We start from the raw sequence: 18,505 nt of genomic DNA on the forward strand, positions 1-18,505 counted from the left end.
CCTGCATGTTAAGCTTATATTGATATTTTAAACGCACGCTCACATGTCTGTGAATTAAAGAAATTAGCTGCCCGAAAACAAGTGATCTGCTTAGGAGAGATAATTTGCGTAGATTGTATCTCATAGGTCTGTTCAGCCAGTGTTTACACCAATTATCCACTGGGGTGCTCTGAATGTGCCATAGGGAGGACGAATGTAGTTCAACAATATTCCTTTATTTGTGAGACTCCTAGTATTTCTGATTTAGTTCAATTTTTAATCACAGACACAGATTGCAATCTTCATCCTTTACTTTTTGTAAAATTACTTTTGCTTCAGTACATAAGGTGCTTTCCCACTGCAGTATGATGTAGAGCCTGGACACTTTTGAGTGTTGCATTCTCACTGCACAACAGGAACAGTAAACTCTGTGCAAAATATGTAACATGCAATGGTCATAGGTTAATCTGAAGACGTCAATACACAGCACTACTGCTAAAACAATGAAGAATGAGGTGTTGTTAGTTCTTGTTTCTAGCACATGCTTTATTGCTATTTTAGAGAATTGATTAAAGGAATATCCGACAGGATTGAAAAACAAAAGAAAGTTAGAGTTTACATTGGATTGCAGAGATACAATATTCCCATGCAGAAAATTAGAATCAAGTGAAAAAAAAAGACAATGTGTACGTTCATCAATACTGTAATGAAATTCACATTTAAAAATAGATGGCGCCAGTGGTTGGGGTCAGCCAATCAACACATTTAATCACCTGAGACACACGATAGCTAGTTCCTGGTTGAATAAAAAGTACATGCCCTTGAAAAGGAGCTAAAAGTGAACTACCTAGCAGGGACTATAAATGGCCTGAGTTCCTGTGGTGGGAATGCCACAAAAGTTTCTAAAAAGTCCCTGGCTCCTGAAAAAGAGTCTGTGGTGGTAAAGCACCTATTGATTACTTTGCTACCTGGTCTTTGTATAATGCATTTCTCTTTAAACCTTTCTTTATCATCTGTCTTCCCTTCTCTTCTCCTTCCATATCTTCATCAGTATGGTAACTGTTTAAATGATCAGTGTTGTCAATGCTTACTCCTACTGCAAGCTTTCTGTGCAATATCCTAAGTAGTATCTAAGTATCCTAAGTTTGCCTTATTATGTTCTTTAAATTCATATTGATATTAAAGTGTATTGTCATAGGATGAGTGCAACTCACCAGTTTCATTATTGGGTTGCTTTTCTGTCACACCTTAAACCTCACATACACAGACTCTATCCACACAAGCACTGATTATAAGTTATACTTGCACAGATTGTCACACTGTACTTGAATCATTAGAACAATCTAGTGTGGGGAACAGCCCAGACACAGACAGACAGACATCGTTTTGTCACCCAACACACGTTTATTTACACTATTTACAAAGTTATTGTGCCACACAACCCACAGACTCCCCCAAAGTCCAGGCCAATACCACAATGCCTTTCCTTCGGACTGCCTCCTTCTCTCTCCTTCCAGACCTCGTCCTCTTCCACCCGACTCCAGCCTTGAATGAAGGGAGGCGGCCCCTTTTATCCATACCCAGATGTGCTCCAGGTGTGCACCGGCAATCTTCCACCAGACACGCCCCAGTGTGGCGGAAGTGCCGGCTGTCTCCCCGGAAGCACTCCGGGTGTTCCCTCTTTTCTTCCCCCCAGCACTTCCTGGTGTGGCGGAAATGCTGGGGTCCAGGGTCCATCAGGCACGGGGACGCCCCCTGGCGGTGACCACCGGCCCCTACAGGGTTGAGCTTCTAAGCCCTGTACCCGTGGCCCCCAAAGCAACCAGGGCAGTCGCCCCCTTGTGGTCTGGAGGAGGCATGAGCCCTCCTCCGGTCCTCCTGGGCAACCCGGCCGGGCATGAGCCCCGTCCGGGTGCCACACTAGACAAGAACAGGCCATTCAGCCCAACAAAGCTCGCCAGTCCTATCCACTTAATTCTTCTATTGAAAGTTCTACTGTCTACCACACTACTTGGTAGCTTATTCCAAGTGTGTGTGTTTCAAAAACTTCCTAATGTTTGTGCAAAATTTACCCTTAACAAGATTCCAACTGTATCTCCATGTTCTTGATGAACTCATTTTAAAATGACAGTTTTGATCCACTGGACTAATTCCCTTTATAATTTTAAACACTTCAATTATGTCACCTCTTAATCTTGTTACTTAAACTGTATAGGCTCAGCTTTGTTAATCTTTCCTCATTATTCATTCCCTGTAGCCCTGGAATCAGCCTAGTCGCACTTCTCTGGACTTTTTCTAGCGCTGCTATGTCCTTTTTGTAGCCTGGAGACCAAAACTGCACACAGTACTCTTGATGAGGCCTCACCAGTGCATTATAAAGGTTGAGCAGAACCTCCTTGGACTTGTACTCCACACGTCATGCTATATAACCTGACATTCTTTGATCCTTCTTAATGACTCCTTGATATTCCACTTAGAAACTCACTAGCTTTGGCATGAACAGCACAAGTGTGCACTAACATATAACCTACCATAAACCGAAGGCTACCTTGATTCCCATGAATAATCTACACATATGGAAGCTAGCATACCTTGGTTAAAACCAATTAGCAGTAAATGATATTTTGTTCTAAATGTGATGTCCACCCAATTAGAGCTTCCCCCTTAACCTTCCGACTCTATTGGAAAAAGAGAAAGTGGCTATCTTCACTACATTAGGTGCCCTGTAATTACTTTATTACTTCAATTACTCTTAATATAAATACAAAAAATAGAACATTTAGAAATTTTAAAAGCAACATGCCATTTATTAAAATAGAATAAAACCAGTACAAGAAAGTATAACAGAAAATATAAACAGATAGCGAAATCTGGATATTTTTATATAGTTTTTAAGATAGTGTCTGTAGTTCCATAATTGTGATTTTATCACTCCAGGACAAAAATAAACATTAATGACTAAATTAGAGAGTTGTTGCTTTCTCACTTGGCGATTTAAATATAATAGCAGGCAGGGTGCCATCCTGTCCGGTTCCAATGTCCTCAGGTGTTTCTCAAGGTCTCTGGGAATTGTGCCCAGGGCTCTAATTACTATTAGTACCACTGTGGCTGCCTTCTCCTGCAGCTCTCCATTGCCATTTTCAAATCTTGATACTTGGCAGTCTTTTCCATTTCCTTCTCACTTTTCAATCCAGCTGGTTCTGGGGATTGCCAAGTCTATCAGCCACACCTGCATCTTTTCTTACACAGGAATGTTTGGTATGTTGTGTTCCAGGGGTTTGTCCATCAGGACCTTCAAGTTGGAGATAATTTTGGAGTAATCTTTCTAAAGCACCTTCACCACTTCATGCTCTTCTACTTGTCAGAAGCTGGGAAGCTTTACTTCTTACCCAGGCTTCAATGTAGTATTTTTGTCACTTAGACTACAAGGCAAGTCTTGTCTATCCGTACAGTCTTGCTGCAAGAGCTGACTGGTTGGTCCATGGTCTCCTCCTTCACCTTGCATAGCTGGCACTTAACTGTCCTCTCCAGGGATGTTTATTCTTGTCTTGATAATATTGGCAAGCAGTGCCTGGTCCTGGGTAGCCAATATTATGCCTTTTTTCCCCAATGTTGACAAACAGTGCCAACCCAGCTGTAGGAGACAGCTTTACCAGACACACCACATGTCTTGCACAAATATCTCTACTAATATATATTATCAGAATTATCAGTGTGCATCATAAACGAGAAACCTAAAACCTAATTGGTATGACTTTTTGAAAAAAAGACAGGTCTCTTGACCAAGAATATATACAATATTTAACAATATTTTTGCAAAAAAAAACATACATTCTGTATGCTTTGAGCCTATGACTGGATAATAGACATGTGGATTATGCAACAAGAGTAATGTGAAATTCTTTTTTTTCTTTTTTCTGTGGATGTTTTTCACATTGTTTGCCATTGTAAGGCTTTAGTCACTATAGGCTTCTATTCCTGTATATCATAAAATTTTTTCTCTCCATTTTGAAATAAAAACATGATGTAACATTTTTTCTCAGCCATCACTACAAACTACACAGTTTAAGTAACACATAAAAAATATCATTTTTGAGAGGAGTATTCCTTTAAGTATGTAATCACTTTTTTCTAATGAAAACAATGAAGACAAAACTGATGGCCATAATGAACAATGTTGCACATCCTATTCCTGACACACTAACACTGAGGACTTTCAGCCAGTTGATTATTTAGCAAAACTGTGTTAAGTAATGCTACTGGTGCTCATTTAGACCTATAGTCACACATCTTTCTAATGCTTATGTGTGCTTGAGGGGAGTTGTTGTTTGTTATGATATTTGTTGATCTTCTGTTAAGACTAGATTTCTCCCTTGGGACAAATACAGAAGTACTTTATCTATCTATCTATCTATCTATCTATCTATCTATCTATCTATCTATCTATCTATCTATCTATCTATCTATCTATCTATCTATCTATCTATCTATCTATCTATCTATCTAACCCTTATTATTGATTTTTAAAATACAGTATTTATTTTATAATAGTACTAGGGTGTTGTACCGTGTTAGCCATTATGAATGTAGAGAAAAGCCAAGCAAAATGACACCTTTTATTGGCTAACTAGAAAGATTACAATATGCAAGCTTTCGAGGCAACTCAGGTCCCATAAAGCCTGCTTCTCAGACTCTGTCATTATTTTTGAGTAGCCTTTATCACCTCCTGTCCAATTAAATACTTTCCATCTCTGTTGGCATCTCTCTCAGTGTGTCTCCTATGCCATTTCTCCTCCTCATGTGTCACAGCATGTGTTCCATTTACCTTGGTAGTCAGATGTCAGAGCTGGGAGTCGCGTCACAACCCAGTTGCCTGCGTTCCAGTTAAACATTCAGAAAACAATATTAGCACTTCAAGGAATAACCTTGTTGTGCTTGCTCCATCTGAATAAATAATAATAATAGTGAGTGGTATTTTCTGGATCCAAACATTGTAGCAACATGTCCACAGATTAGTGCTGTATGAACGACTGATCTAATAAGACACAAATAGACAGAAGTACTAATAAACAGAATAATTCTACAGCTTTCACTAAAGTCGCCATTTTGGATTGATGTCATTATCTGAAGTCGGAGAAATTCAGATTTGACATGCCAGCTCTGAGTATAACATTCGTACTTCATCCTTCAATCATATCACCAAAGTAAAACTGGCCAATCACACCAAAACTAAACTGACCAATCAGATTGGATTGGAAACATTTCTTGAAGTTTTCAAATTTTCATTGATTACGTATATGAAGTACGCACGTATATAACAAAAATTAATGGATACTTCATTGTTGCACAATTATTTGCAGAATATTTTTTTTTCAGACTACAAATTGATGCATCCATCTCATTGTCTGGTCAAAAGGTGTTATTGTTTCTAGAAAGGTCTTGTTACATAGAGAAATTTATAGGCAGGGTTGATCTTAAATTCAGGTGGAGGTTTGTATCTACAATCAGTATTTAAAGTACTCTGTGCAAGGCACTCATCTTCAACAACTTCTAAATCCATTTATTGTAGTTTTATAATTAATATACAGTACAATTATCACAGTGTTCATTTATTTTTTCATTGTCTACTGTTTTCACTCTTGCCAGAATTTAAAGGAAAATTAAGTTATGCTAGAAATAATTGATCAGTTTTGTCATCTGTTGTGTGCTACGTACTTTTCGAGATTCAATCTCAGGGTATGAATTTCATTGAACTGATTGACCTGATCTGCAGCAAGGGTTTATAACTGGAGACTACACCCCATTCACAATACCATTAATATATGTGTCATATATGCTTTCACTAGGTTTGTCTCATTTTATTGCCACACTAAAGGATATTATTTTGGTTTAAAAAATGAAATCAATAGCACACATTTAGTGTTTGCTGATTCATTTTTGGCAATGAAGTACTGCATTTTAACAGCTCCACTAACTGCACATTTTTGTGACTAAGTGCATCTGTTACAGCATTACATGTTGCACCATTAAAAAGATTTGCCTCATGCCTCAAGGCATAATGAGCTGAGCCACACAGATGTCTGGCCAATGTGGACATTTTGTAGTATTAACTAAATGATGTTTTTGTTTAGAAAGGACATAGAGTGCACCTCATTTCATTACCATTGTAGATTAGCCACGGGTAGTGAGAGACATTTGGTTCTTAACTTGCTTCAGTTTTTACTTCCTGCAACTGTGGTTGGCAATGGTAGCTGAAATATGTCAGTTTTCCTCACTTCTAACCAAGGATATGAAGGTTAGATTATCTGATGGCTCAAAATTGGCCCCATATGAGTAAGTTTAGTTGTGTACAAGTGAAGTCCATGACATCCTCATAATTTAAAGGTGCAGGATGGACTAGCCATGTCTGACATAGTTCATACAACTATGTTGATTCTTGGGATTTTTCCTGCTCTTTTCTGCCATTTTTTTATGAAAACAATTGTATTGTTTCACACTACCATTTTTTCAAAGCTCTCATATGAAAGAGTTCTTTTTGTTATTGAAAGATATAAAAATGTGACTATTCCCTTTTAAACTATTTGGAATCTTAAAAATATCATTGTGCTGTTTTCATTGAGTCTTCTAAATTATTTTGAATATTATGCAGGCATACACAACTTGTGCACCCAGCAGTATAAAAAGTTGATGTAAAACAGTATAATTTATGGTCATACAGTATTTACAAATTTCTTATCATTTTTAGCATTATACTAAATATCTAGTATCACCAGAATGATTATAAAATACAGTTTTAGAAATCTGCCTTTAGTATATAATGCCTTAATGCTGAGTTCAGAGTTAATGCATGATAATTAGATATATTTATTTTTTCAAATGATATATTTAGGTGTCATTTCCATGTTTTGATAATGAATTTGGTCCATATAAGCGATTAAATTTATCAAATGTATAAACTCCAAATGAATATGCAGACTAAAGTGAAGTATTCACATTATTGATCTCAGCTCTTCAATTTTTTCTGTTATGATACCCCTTCACTATTCTGTACCTGGGTAAAATGATTTGTTTACTACCTTGCAGTCTTACTGTTAGGAATGAAGAAGGAGATGAAAGGTCCAGAAGAGCATCCCATGAAATCAGAACTGATGACACCCTCAACTGTGAAGAAAGGTATGATGCTTTTCCTGTTTTTCGTGCTGTGGAATGCAATGCTGTTAACTTTGAAACAATGCAATTTTAAAAAGCCTGCTCAAATTGTTTCTATCTTGAATTCTCCTGTTCCTGAAAAATCCAGCTACAACATATGCACTATGAAGAGTTTCACTATGTATGTGTCAGGTTCACCTAAGTAATGCAGTTTGTTTGTTTTATTGTATCTATATTTTCACTGTTATACTGGTGAAATCATTTTGTCACTATTTTGTATGTTTACATTTTACATTTTAACCCAGCCACAGGGGATGCACAAACCAGTGTGTTTCTTCGTGCCGGTCCCAAGCCTGGATAAATGGGGAGGGTTACGTCAGGAAGGGCATCTGGTGTAAAATTTTGCCAAATCAATATGCGGACAGGAATACAAATTTCCATACCGGATCGGTCGAGCCCCGGGTTAACAACAACCGCCACCAGTACTGTTAGCTAACAGGGTGCTGGCGGAAATTGGGCTACTGTTGGCAAAAAAAGAAGAAGGAGAAGAAGAGGGGGGAGACGTGTCTGGACACAGGAGAAGAGGAGGAAAGTAAAGAGAGTGGAACTGAGGGTAGGAACTTTGAATGTTGGCAGTATGACTGGTAAGGGGAGAGAGCAGATATGATGGAGAGAAGGAAGGCTGATATATTGTGCATGCAAGAGACTAAATGGAAGGGGAGTAAGGCCAGGTGGATCGGAGGTGGATTCAAATTGTTCTGTCATGGTGTGGATGGGAGGAGAAATGAGGTAGGGGTTATTCTGAAGAAACAGTATGTCAAGAGTGTTTTGGAGGTGAAAAGAGTGTCAGGCAGAGTACTGATTATGAAGCTGGAAATTGAAGGTGTGATGATGAATGTTGTTAGTGCATATGCCCCGCAAGTTGGGTGTGCAATGGGTGAAAAAAAAGATTTTTGGAGTGAGTTGGATGAAGTGATAAACAGTGTACCCAAGGGACAGAAAGTGGTGATTGGAGTGGATTTCAATGGGCATGTTGGTGAAGGGAACAGTGGAGACGAGGAGGTGAGGGGTAGGTATGGTGTCAAGGAGAGGAATGAAGAAGGTCAGAGGATAGTGGATTTTGCCAAAAGGATGGACATGGCTGTGGTGAATACATATTTTAAGAAGTGGGAGGAACATAGGGTGACATACAAGAATGGAGGAAGATGCACACAGGTAGATTACATCCTATGCAGAAGAGTTGATCTGAAGGAGATTGAAGACTGCAAAGTAGTGGCAGGGGAAACTGTAGTTAGACAGCATAGGATGGTGGTCTGTAGGATGACGTTGGAGATCAAGAAGAAGAAGAGAGTGAGGGCAGAGCCAAGGATCAAATGGTGGAAGTTGAAAAAGGAAGACTGCAAGGTTGAGTTTAGGGAGGAGGTGACACAGGCACTGGGTGGCAGTGAAGAGTTACCAGACAGCTGGGAAACTACAGCAGATGTAGTAAGGGTGACAGCAAGAAGGGTGCTTGGCGTGACATCTGGAAAGAGGAAGGATGAAAAGAAAACCTGGTGGTGGAAGGAGGAAATACAGGAGAGTATACAGAGGAAGAGAATGGCAAAGAAGAAGTGGGATAGTCAGAGAGATGCAGAAAGTAGACAAGAGTACAAGGAGATAAGGCGCAAGGTGAAGAGAAAGGTGGCGAAGGCTAAAGAAAAGCGTATGGTGAGTTGTATGAGAGGTTGGACACTAAGGAGGGAGAAAATGACCTGAACCAATTGGCTAGATAGAGGGACCGAGCTGGGAAAGATGTGCAGCAGGTTAGGGTGATAAAGAATAAAGATGGAAACGTACTCACAAGCGAGGAAAGTGTGTTGAGCAGATGGAAAGAGTACTTTGAGAGGCTGATAAATGAAGAGAACGAGAGAGAGAAGAGGTTGGATGATGTGGAGATAAATGAATCAGGAAGTGCAACAGATTAGCAAGGAGGAAGTAAGGACAGCTATGAAGAGGATGCAAAATGGAAAGGCCGTTGGTCCAGATGACATACCACTGGAAGCATGGAGGTGTTTAGGAGAGATGGCAGTGGAGTTTTTAACCAGTTTGCTTAATGGAATCTTGGAAAGTAAGAGGATGCCTGAGGAGTGGAGAAGAAGTGTACTGGTGCCAATATTTAAGAATAAGGGGGATGTGCAGGACTGCAGTAACTACAGGAGAATAAAATTGATGAGCCACAGCATGAAGTTATGGGAAAGAGTAGTGGAAGCTAGGTTGAGAAGTGAGATGATGATTAGTGAGCAGCAGTATGGTTTCATGCCAAGAAAGAGCACCACAGATGCAATGTTTGCTCTGAGGATGTTGATGGAGAAGTTTAGAGAAGTCCAGAAGGTTTTGCATTGTGTCTTTGTGGGCCTGGAAAAAGCAAATGACAGGGTGCCTCGAGAGGAGTTGTGGTATTGTATGAGGAAGTCGGGAGTGGCAGAGAAGTACGGGATATGTACGAGGGAAGTGTGACAGTGGTGAGGAGTGACTGATGCATTCAAGTTGGAGGTGGGATTACATCAGGGATTGGCTCTGAGCCCTATCTTATTTGCAATGGTGATGGACAGGTTGACAGACGAGATTAGACAGGAGTCCCCGTGGACTATGATGTTTACTGATGACATTGTGATCTGTAGCGATAGTAATGAGCAGGTTGAGGAGACCCTGGAGAGGTGGAGATATGCTCTAGAGAGGAGAGGAATGAAGGTCAGTAGAACAAGACAGAATACATGTGTGTAAATGAGAGGGAGGTCAGTGGAATGATGAGGATGCAGGGAGTAGAGTTGGCGAAAGTGGATGAGTTTAAATACTTGGGATCAACAGTACAGAGTAATGGGGATTGTGGAAGAGAAGTGAAAAAGAGATAGTGCAGGCAGGGTGGAATGGGTGGAGAAGAGTGTCAGGAGTAATTTGTGACAGACGGGTAGCAGCAAGAGTGAAAGGGAAGGTCTACAGGACGGTAGTGAGACCAGCTATGTTATATGGGTTGGAGATGGTGGCACTGACCAGAAAGCAGGAGACAGAGCTGGAGGTAGCAGAGTTAAAGATGCTAAGCTTTGCACTGGGTGTGACGAGGATGGATAGGATTAGAGATGAGTACATTAGAGGGTCAGCTCAAGTTGGACGGTTGGGAGACAGTCAAAGAGGTGAGATTGTGTTGGTTTGGACACGTGCAGAGGAAAGATGCTGGGTATATTGGGAGAAGGATGCTAAGGGTAGAGCTGCCAGGGAAGAGGAAAAGAGGAAGGCCTGAGAGAAGATTTTTGGATGTGGTGAGAGAGGACATTTAGGTGATCGGTGTAACAGAACAAGATGTGGAGGACGGAAAGGTATGGAAGAAGATGATCTGCTGTGGCAACCCCTAACGGGAGCAGCCGAAAGAAGAAGAAGACATTTTATAGGTGCCACCATTTTATGTGTGAGATCTCTCATGGGTGCCATCGTTTTATGTGTTATCTTTTCATTGGAACTGCCATTTTGTGAAACATAAAACGATCTGGCAGATGAAGTAGTGTCTGTAATATGTGGCAAAATAAAGATAATGGCCCTGTGAGTAAACCTAGTTCTGCCACTCTTCTTGTTTTCAACAACTTTAAATTTAGTGATTTCCCTAAAACTTTGACAAATGGGTTTTGGTGTATCAGCTTTTGCTATACCTAACCTCCTTTGAAAAAGACTCTCCAACAGTGGTCGAGTCCCACTTTGCTTTCTGCATGTGGATCATGTAATCTCCACAGAAGGAGCTAGTGTAGCATTAATACAGTGAGAAGTGCCACCCATGAAGGTGAAGCGCGCCAGCTGTTGAACACAACCAAAAGCAACTTCAGAGTGATGCCACTGTCACCATGGTATACACTCTTAAAAATAAAGGTGCCAAAGTGGTTCTTCAGAGAAGTGTCATAGAGGAACCATTTTTGGATTCCAAAAGAACTAACCACATGAAGGAAGGTTCTGGAAAGGACCTTTTCTTTAGATCCATTACAGGCTCCAAAAAGCCAATAGATGATAACAGATTTGTGAAAAAGCCAGTGGGTACATGACTTGTACCGGACTCCTGCTGCATACAATAACAGGGCAAGTTTTCTCGATCTCTTAGTATCCTTCTACGCATTAAATATTTCTCTTTGTTTACATATTAGGAACCTTTTTCAAAGCCCAAAGAACCAATTTCTTATGGAAAGAACCCTTCCCAGAATGAAACAGTTCTTTATCAAGCAATGGTTCTATAAGCAACTACACAAACCAGTAAAGTGCCATTAAAGAGTTAGTATTGTTAAGAATGTCCATATAGTTATCAACACACCACCTGCAAACATAACTTCTTCTTCTTATTATTATTAGTATTTATAATTTATATCATTTATATAACTATACCCACCATTGCAACACATTTGCACAGTCCATGTGTGTATTGCTGCCTATCCTGTGAGGGTGTAACACTTCTGAAACTTGAGAGATACGCAATTGCAAATCATAGAATAAAGCAATGCAAAGCATTGCAATCATGAACAGAAAGAAGCCGCCATAACTTAAAATTCATTTTTCACTCTCGACAGGAAGCTGGATTTGGGTTTAATGTATCACTCTTAGGCTCCTGTATTATTGCTTTTCTAGGCTGTGCAGAAGTGAACATCTAGCAGTGTTGATGACAGAGGAATCTGCAAGATCATCAGTCAGAATTCAGACTTCGTCATTACGCTGTGATTAGTGACTTCCAGAATCATTCAATTGAAGTTTATAGTGGTTTGCAGTATTTAAAGGACATTTTACGTGACATTCCACAATATGACTTATTAACAAACAGTTGTGGACTTCTTCCTATGAAGCTGTTTTTGCATGATGTAGGAGCAGGCTAATTTGTTTCTTACATGCTTCCCACTAATTTTTATTTTTCTCTCTATCTTTAATGTTAAAGTGCAAAGCCTACTGTGGAAGATGTGCAATCCTGGGGACAGTCTTTTGACAAGCTGATGAAAAATCCTGCTGGCCGTAACACATTCCGTGAATTTTTACGAACAGAATTTAGCGAAGAGAATATGCTATTTTGGCTAGCTTGTGAGGACCTTAAAAAGGAAAACAACAAGAGTGCTATAGAAGAGAAAGCGCGACTAATATATGAAGACTACATTTCAATTCTTTCACCAAAAGAGGTGGGTCTACTTTATGGTTATACCATACAACATGAAATAAAATTTGAAAGAAGAAACTTTTTTCTTATCCATACACTTCTGATAATTTATTGTCTGATTTTGATTATAAGGTGTCGTTTAAAATTAACCAGTGGTACTTTTTATGTTGAGTGCCATTGTTATTTTATTCATTCAGGTGTTCTCAACTTTACTCTACCATACATAATCTGTAATAATCTGACAAATAAGCTTGTCTAATTTATTCCCCTCATGCTTTGGATCATTTGATCAAAGTTTGTCTGGTTGGTTTTTCACGCTTTTAATATTTTTGCACATTTGCAGCATGGTGGCCCACAGTCGCTCTCAGTGTGCAGTCAGCACATTCTCTGTGCCTGCATGTATTTTTGCCCTCACACTTTACTTTTTTGTTGAAAGATGTGCTGGTCAATTTTATTGAAGGCCATAAATTTGCCTTGTATGGCTGTTTGTGGATGTGTGTCCTGAGAAGGGTTGGTCTCTTCCCTCGTGTCCAGTTTCCCTAGGATAGGCCTGGGACCCCCCATGACTCTAAACTGCATTAAGTAAGCTTGAAGAGGGACATATTGATGATTTGCACTTCCAAAAAGCTCACATTAATTATTATATGGTCTCTGATTAGTATTTATCTAATAGCATGTGCCGTCAATATTCTCTCTTTATTTTTATAATTCATCAAGTGAAGACTTTCGCACTTTGATATACAGAACCACACAGCAGTCATTCGTCAAATGTACAAGTTGCTGTTTCTTCATTCCACTCTTCTTTTTATATTTGGGAAATTGACTCGTGTCACTTTACATCAACATGTATATTATTTTTTGCTTTATTATAATGATGTTAAGCAGTGCTGTTGGCCTAAAATATATATCTTGTATCTATAGTGAATTCAGAAAGTATTCAGACCCGTTCATATTTTCCACATTTTGCTTTGTTGCACCCTTGTGCTAAAATCTTTTAAATAAATTATTTCCCTCATCAAACAAACCTCAATATCACAGGATGACAAAGTGAAAACATGATTTTAGAAATTTTTGAAAATTTATTAAAAATAAATTTTCTTTCACTTAACTTACACTTGGGCGGCACGGTGGCACAGTGGTAGCGCTGCTGCCTCGCAGTTAGGAGACCTGGGTTCGCTTCCCGGGTCCTCCAAGCGTGGAGTTTGCATGTTCTCCCCGTGTCTGCGTGGGTTTCCTCCCATAGTCCAAAGACATGCAGGTTAGGTCGATTGGCGATTGTAAATTATCCTTGGTGTGTGTGTGTGTGTCCTGTGGTGGGTTGGCGCCCTGCCTGGGATTGTTTCCCGCCTTGCGCCCTGTGTTGGCTGGGATTGGCTCCAGCAGACCCCCATGACCCTGTGTTCAGATTCAGCGGGTTGGAAAATGGATGGATGGATGAATTACACTTTGCATTCACACACAAGAAATTAGAAAATTTGAAATTTTAGTTAGTTTAAAAAGACAAGCAAGGGTATAGCCATTGCTAGTAGAGGTGCTACCAACATATTGAAGCTCTTTACGCAGTCCCATGAAAAAACAATCATTTTTTGAACTTAATAAAGTTCAGGATGGCGGAGAACTCGATATTATTGTAGCAGCGCAGGAATCTTGGCGACGGAGCCAGTTTTTCAAGTAAACTGTTTGGTTCAGTAATTCATGTTTTTCTTTAAGGAGCACTTTAACAAAATCTGCACAGATACTTGGAGGGGTGTCTGTTATATTCGTTTGCAAGGCACCACATGCCATAATAATTCTCCTTTTTCCTTTCATGTTGTTTTGAAATTATTTCCAGAAATATGCCAGGTACAAATATGATACCATTCCTTCCAATACTCATGTTAGAAGTTAATGAAAACGTTACGTGAAGCCATGATTTTATGATTAAATATTTAGAAAAAAATAATGTAGCTGCCTTCAGTGGAAATGAAGACACATGTTGCTTTTTGAACGACATATGTTATGAGTTACCATGACAAAAGCATTCACATGTGCCCGAAAATTGCCTTGTCATCAACATTGAAGCAAGAGAGTTGGAATGTTCAGGATGCTATTTAGTAAGCCCTCTCCTCTTGAGCACCACATTGTCTATTGATTAGGATTCCCTCGTCCGGTTTGTAAATTTGGCCCTAGTACAGTCAGTCAGTAATTTACCAACCCGCTATATCCTTATTACAGGGTCACGGGGGTCTGCTGGAGCCAATCCCAGCCAACACAGGGCGCAAGGCAGGAAACAAACCCCGGGCAGGGCGCCAGCTCACCACAGGGCACACCCACACACCAAGCACACACTAGGGACACTATTTAGAATCGCCCAATGCACCTAACCCATGCAGACACGGGGAGATCATGCAAACTCCACGCAGGGAGGACCTGGGAAGCGAACCCAGGTCTCCTGACTTCGAGGCAGCAGTGCTACCCACTGTGCCACCGTGCTGCCCCCCTAGTACAGTAACTAATTAATACCTGGAGAATCCTTAAAGGCTGTGTTGAAGTCTGATTTTCGGACCAGAGTTTGCAGAGTAATAAAAGTTAGCATGTGCAGTGTGCTGACTCCAAGTGTTCAGACATTTTCACTTTAGTGTGGTCCGGCCTTCAGGCGATTAGGTAAGCAAAAAGAGAAAAAGAAGTACAGTGATCCCTCGCTATATCACGCTTCGCCTTTCACGGCTTCACTCCATCGCGGATTTTTTATGTAAGCATATTTAAATATATATCGCAGATTTTTCGCTGCTTCGCGGGTTTCTGCGGACAATGGGGTCTTTTAATTTCTGGTACATGCTTCCTCAGTTGGTTTGCCCAGTTGATTTCATACAAGGGACACTATTGGCAGATGGCTGAGAAGCTACCCAACTTACTTTCTCTCTCTCTCTCTCTCTTGCGCTGACGTAGGGGGGTGTGAGCAGGGGGGCTGTTCGCACACCTAGACGATAGGGACGTTGCTACCTTCTGTGTGCAGCTGCTTCCTGAAGCGACATGCTGCACGGTGCTTCGCATACTTAAAAGCTCAAAAAGGCACGTATTGATTTTTGACTTTGTTTTTCTCTGTCTCTCTCTCTCTCCCTGCTCCTGACGGAGGGGTGTGTGAGCTGCCGCCTTCAACAGCTTTGTACCGGCGGTGCTTCGCATACTTAAAAGCCAAACAGCCCTATTGATTTTTTTTTTTGACTGCTTGCTTTGTTCTCTCTCTCTCTCTCCTGACATGCACTCCTTTGAAGAGGAAGATATGTTTGCATTCTTTTAATTGTGAGACGGAACTGTCATCTCTGTCTTGTCATGGAGCACAGTTTAAACTTTTGAAAAAGAGACAAATGTTTGTTTGCAGTGTTTGAATAACGTTCCTGTCTCTCTACAACCTCCTGTGTTTCTGCGCAAATCTGTGACCCAAGCATGACAATATAAAAATAACCATATAAACATATGGTTTCTACTTCGCGGATTTCCTTATTTCGCGGGTGGCTCTGGAACGCAACCCCCGCGATGGAGGAGGGATTACTGTATTGTTACATAAAGCCTAACACCACTCTCTACTTTGCAGAAAAATAGGTTTCACTTGTGGAAGCCCTCAGCATTAAACATTTACCATCAGTAGAATAACATCTAATGGTAACTGCTGATGACAGATGAATCCTGCTACGAATTTAAAACATTTTTAGGAATTAATTTAAAGGGTGTGGAGAAATAATATGGTTGGATTTCCGTTGTTTCTTGAATGACAGCCATTCACCTTCAGGCAATATTAGGTTTAACGTCAGCCACTTACACCATAAACATGATAAATTGTATAAAAAAACATGAAAAATCCATCATATTAATAAAAATAAAATCCTGCTCTGACAGTCCGGGTCAGCACACTCCGTGTTGAGTTTGGAAGCTTCTTCAAGTTTGAGTTTGGACCATCACAAATGGTGGCAGCAGTGGGATGAGCAATGGCAAGTGAGGATTGAAGAACAGAAGAGGAATCAGCAAGTGGGTTAGATGCCTGACTGTTTTAAAGAACCCACAAACTCAAGCCTGAGGAGGACATTTTGAATTTTGAAATGTCTAATGGACTATTTATGTATCAGTTCTTGTTCTTTTTATGTTCTGTTTTTAGAAGGGGACTTGGGTTTCGTTTTATTCAAGGGTTTTGTTTTTAGTGCTGTTATGGTTCTTAGTGCAGTGCAGGGCCAAACCACGGAACTGTTCTGCCATGGGCACTGGGGGCGGGAGAAAGAGTGGAGCCTTCCTATGCAACTGGTGGTCTCATGGAGGGAGGTGTGTGATAAGTGGCAGATTTGAAATAAATAATCGTGTCCTGGGAAGTGCAGGCTCCATTTGGGTGCAGGTGTACAAGCACTTCACTCCAGGGTTGGTTGGGGTGCCTGGCTGATCGCACACATATGTGCAAAAGCGAGCATCAGTCAGGTGCTTTGTTCACACCTTAGAGTTGGCGTATCTCACCTGTGCCATTCAGACAAGATAAAAAGACCCTGCAAAGGACAAGAATGAAGAGAACAGCGGAACAGAAATGAGCGAGACGGAGGTTAAAAGACAGGAGAATGAAGGCAGGAAGGGGAGAGAGTCGGTACAGGGAGCCGGGAGGAGAGCTTAGAGGAGTGTAGGGCCAACACTCGGGGTCTGAAGAGGGTCACTTTAGCTGAGTGTCTTTAGGGAGCTGGAGTGACCCGTTGCTCACGCGACTCCCCATGTAAGGCTGAGGGGGGCAGCTGGAGACGGGGAAGGGAGGCCGGGCATGGTGCCCTGCCAAGGCCACAGATGGCAGCAAGAGGGACCCAAGCCTGGATTTAAAAGGTTGGCTGTGCCTGTCGATTGGGCGTCTCCTCTACTGCAGTAACCTGTGCAGGGTAAATACAAGAGACGTTAGTTTTAGAAAGGAATGCACTGGGGACTGAATTTTAGAAACACTTCCTTCCTTGGGATTTTTAACCTTGTTTTTATTGAATATATTTATTTGAGCTTGGTTTTAACCTCCACATTTTCACTGTTTTATTGTATTATTTATGTATTTATTGAAGGCTTGGAGAATTGCACTTTTTTTTTGAGTAGGATTTTTAAATAAAAGCACTTGAACACTTTTTACACCTAACCCTTGCTACATGTGTCTCCTCATTTGCCCGGCTCATCTTGGTACATGACTATTGATGAGTTTGGGTCCAAGAGGCTCTCATAAGCATCCCGTGAGCACGGAGCCAACCTGGACTGTCACACTCACTTCAAGCCTCCAAACCTGCATGTAAAAAAAATAGGCCAACATTTACATTTCTAAGGTAACCAGGCTTTTTAAATCAGTTATGAAACATCTAACAGTGTGTGCCTTCAAGCATAAAGTTAAGTACCCCCTTTATGATGTTACGAGCTAAAAATAAAGCTGATTGGTTGAAAATAAACGAGTTTCCAAAATCACAGATTTCGTGCTGCTGCTGCTGTAGTAACAAAAGTCAACATATCAGCTACATCTCGATGCTCTGTGTGGCACTGCTACCTCACAATGTGTCAGTCGTGGTTTAATTTGCTGCTGCCATTCTTCCCGCATGCAGCTGGCATATTCTTCTCCAGTCACCTCCTAGTAAGTACTTGTTGTCAGGTAATAGCCGTACATTTTTTCATCTATCATTGAATCCACCTTGCTAATTTTAGTGGTATGGGTGCCAAAGCCTATCCTGGCAATATTAGGCAGGTAAGTAAACCTGGATGGGCACCGAACTTCCTTTGAAAGTTTTTGCTTTGACGATAACAGTGTTCATTTAACAGTCGCATGGAATCTTATCCTCCCTGTTTTATTTTGTCTTTTTCCTTGTCTGATTTATTTCTATGATCATTAAATAAACATTCTTACTAGTTTCTCAACCTGAGGTGCTGTGAATTGGACTGCCATTCTATGAATTGGAGTTGCCTGTCGTACACATTTTGAGGCCTGATCTCAGTGACCCATGTAAGGATTGGATAAATACATTTAATTAAGCCAATTGTTGATTGTTGCATCTGACATTTTGCTTCAATAACTGATACGCAAGAGCTTGCAATGAATGTTGCCCAATGTGCCAGCTTCACAAGTGATCATTGAGAAATTGTTTAATTCATCTGTGTGCCAGTAACAAATATAATATACAGAACATTCTCATTAACTAGACTGTACTGTTCAAGTGATTCATTTTAACGATTGCTTCCATTGTGGTGAAATGGAAA

At 40.5% G+C, this 18,505-nt stretch overlaps 1 protein-coding gene across 3 annotated transcripts in view; it reads left to right on the plus strand.

Moving 5' to 3' along the window:
* The window catches only part of LOC114653293 (regulator of G-protein signaling 20-like), a 149,392-nt gene that overhangs the window by 126,152 nt on the left and 4,735 nt on the right, over positions 1-18,505 (plus strand). For 2 of the 3 annotated variants that reach the window (XM_028803526.2, XM_051929388.1), the window contains exons 3-4: positions 7,063-7,152; positions 12,068-12,302. In XM_028803526.2, the coding sequence (XP_028659359.1) occupies positions 7,063-7,152; positions 12,068-12,302 (325 nt within the window). The remainder of the gene's footprint in view (positions 1-7,062; positions 7,153-12,067; positions 12,303-18,505) is intronic. The other variant, XM_028803527.2, reaches the window with a different exon arrangement.

The sequence above is a fragment of the Erpetoichthys calabaricus genome, chromosome 6 (genome assembly GCF_900747795.2).
Source record: "Erpetoichthys calabaricus chromosome 6, fErpCal1.3, whole genome shotgun sequence".
Taxonomy (NCBI): domain Eukaryota; kingdom Metazoa; phylum Chordata; class Cladistia; order Polypteriformes; family Polypteridae; genus Erpetoichthys; species Erpetoichthys calabaricus.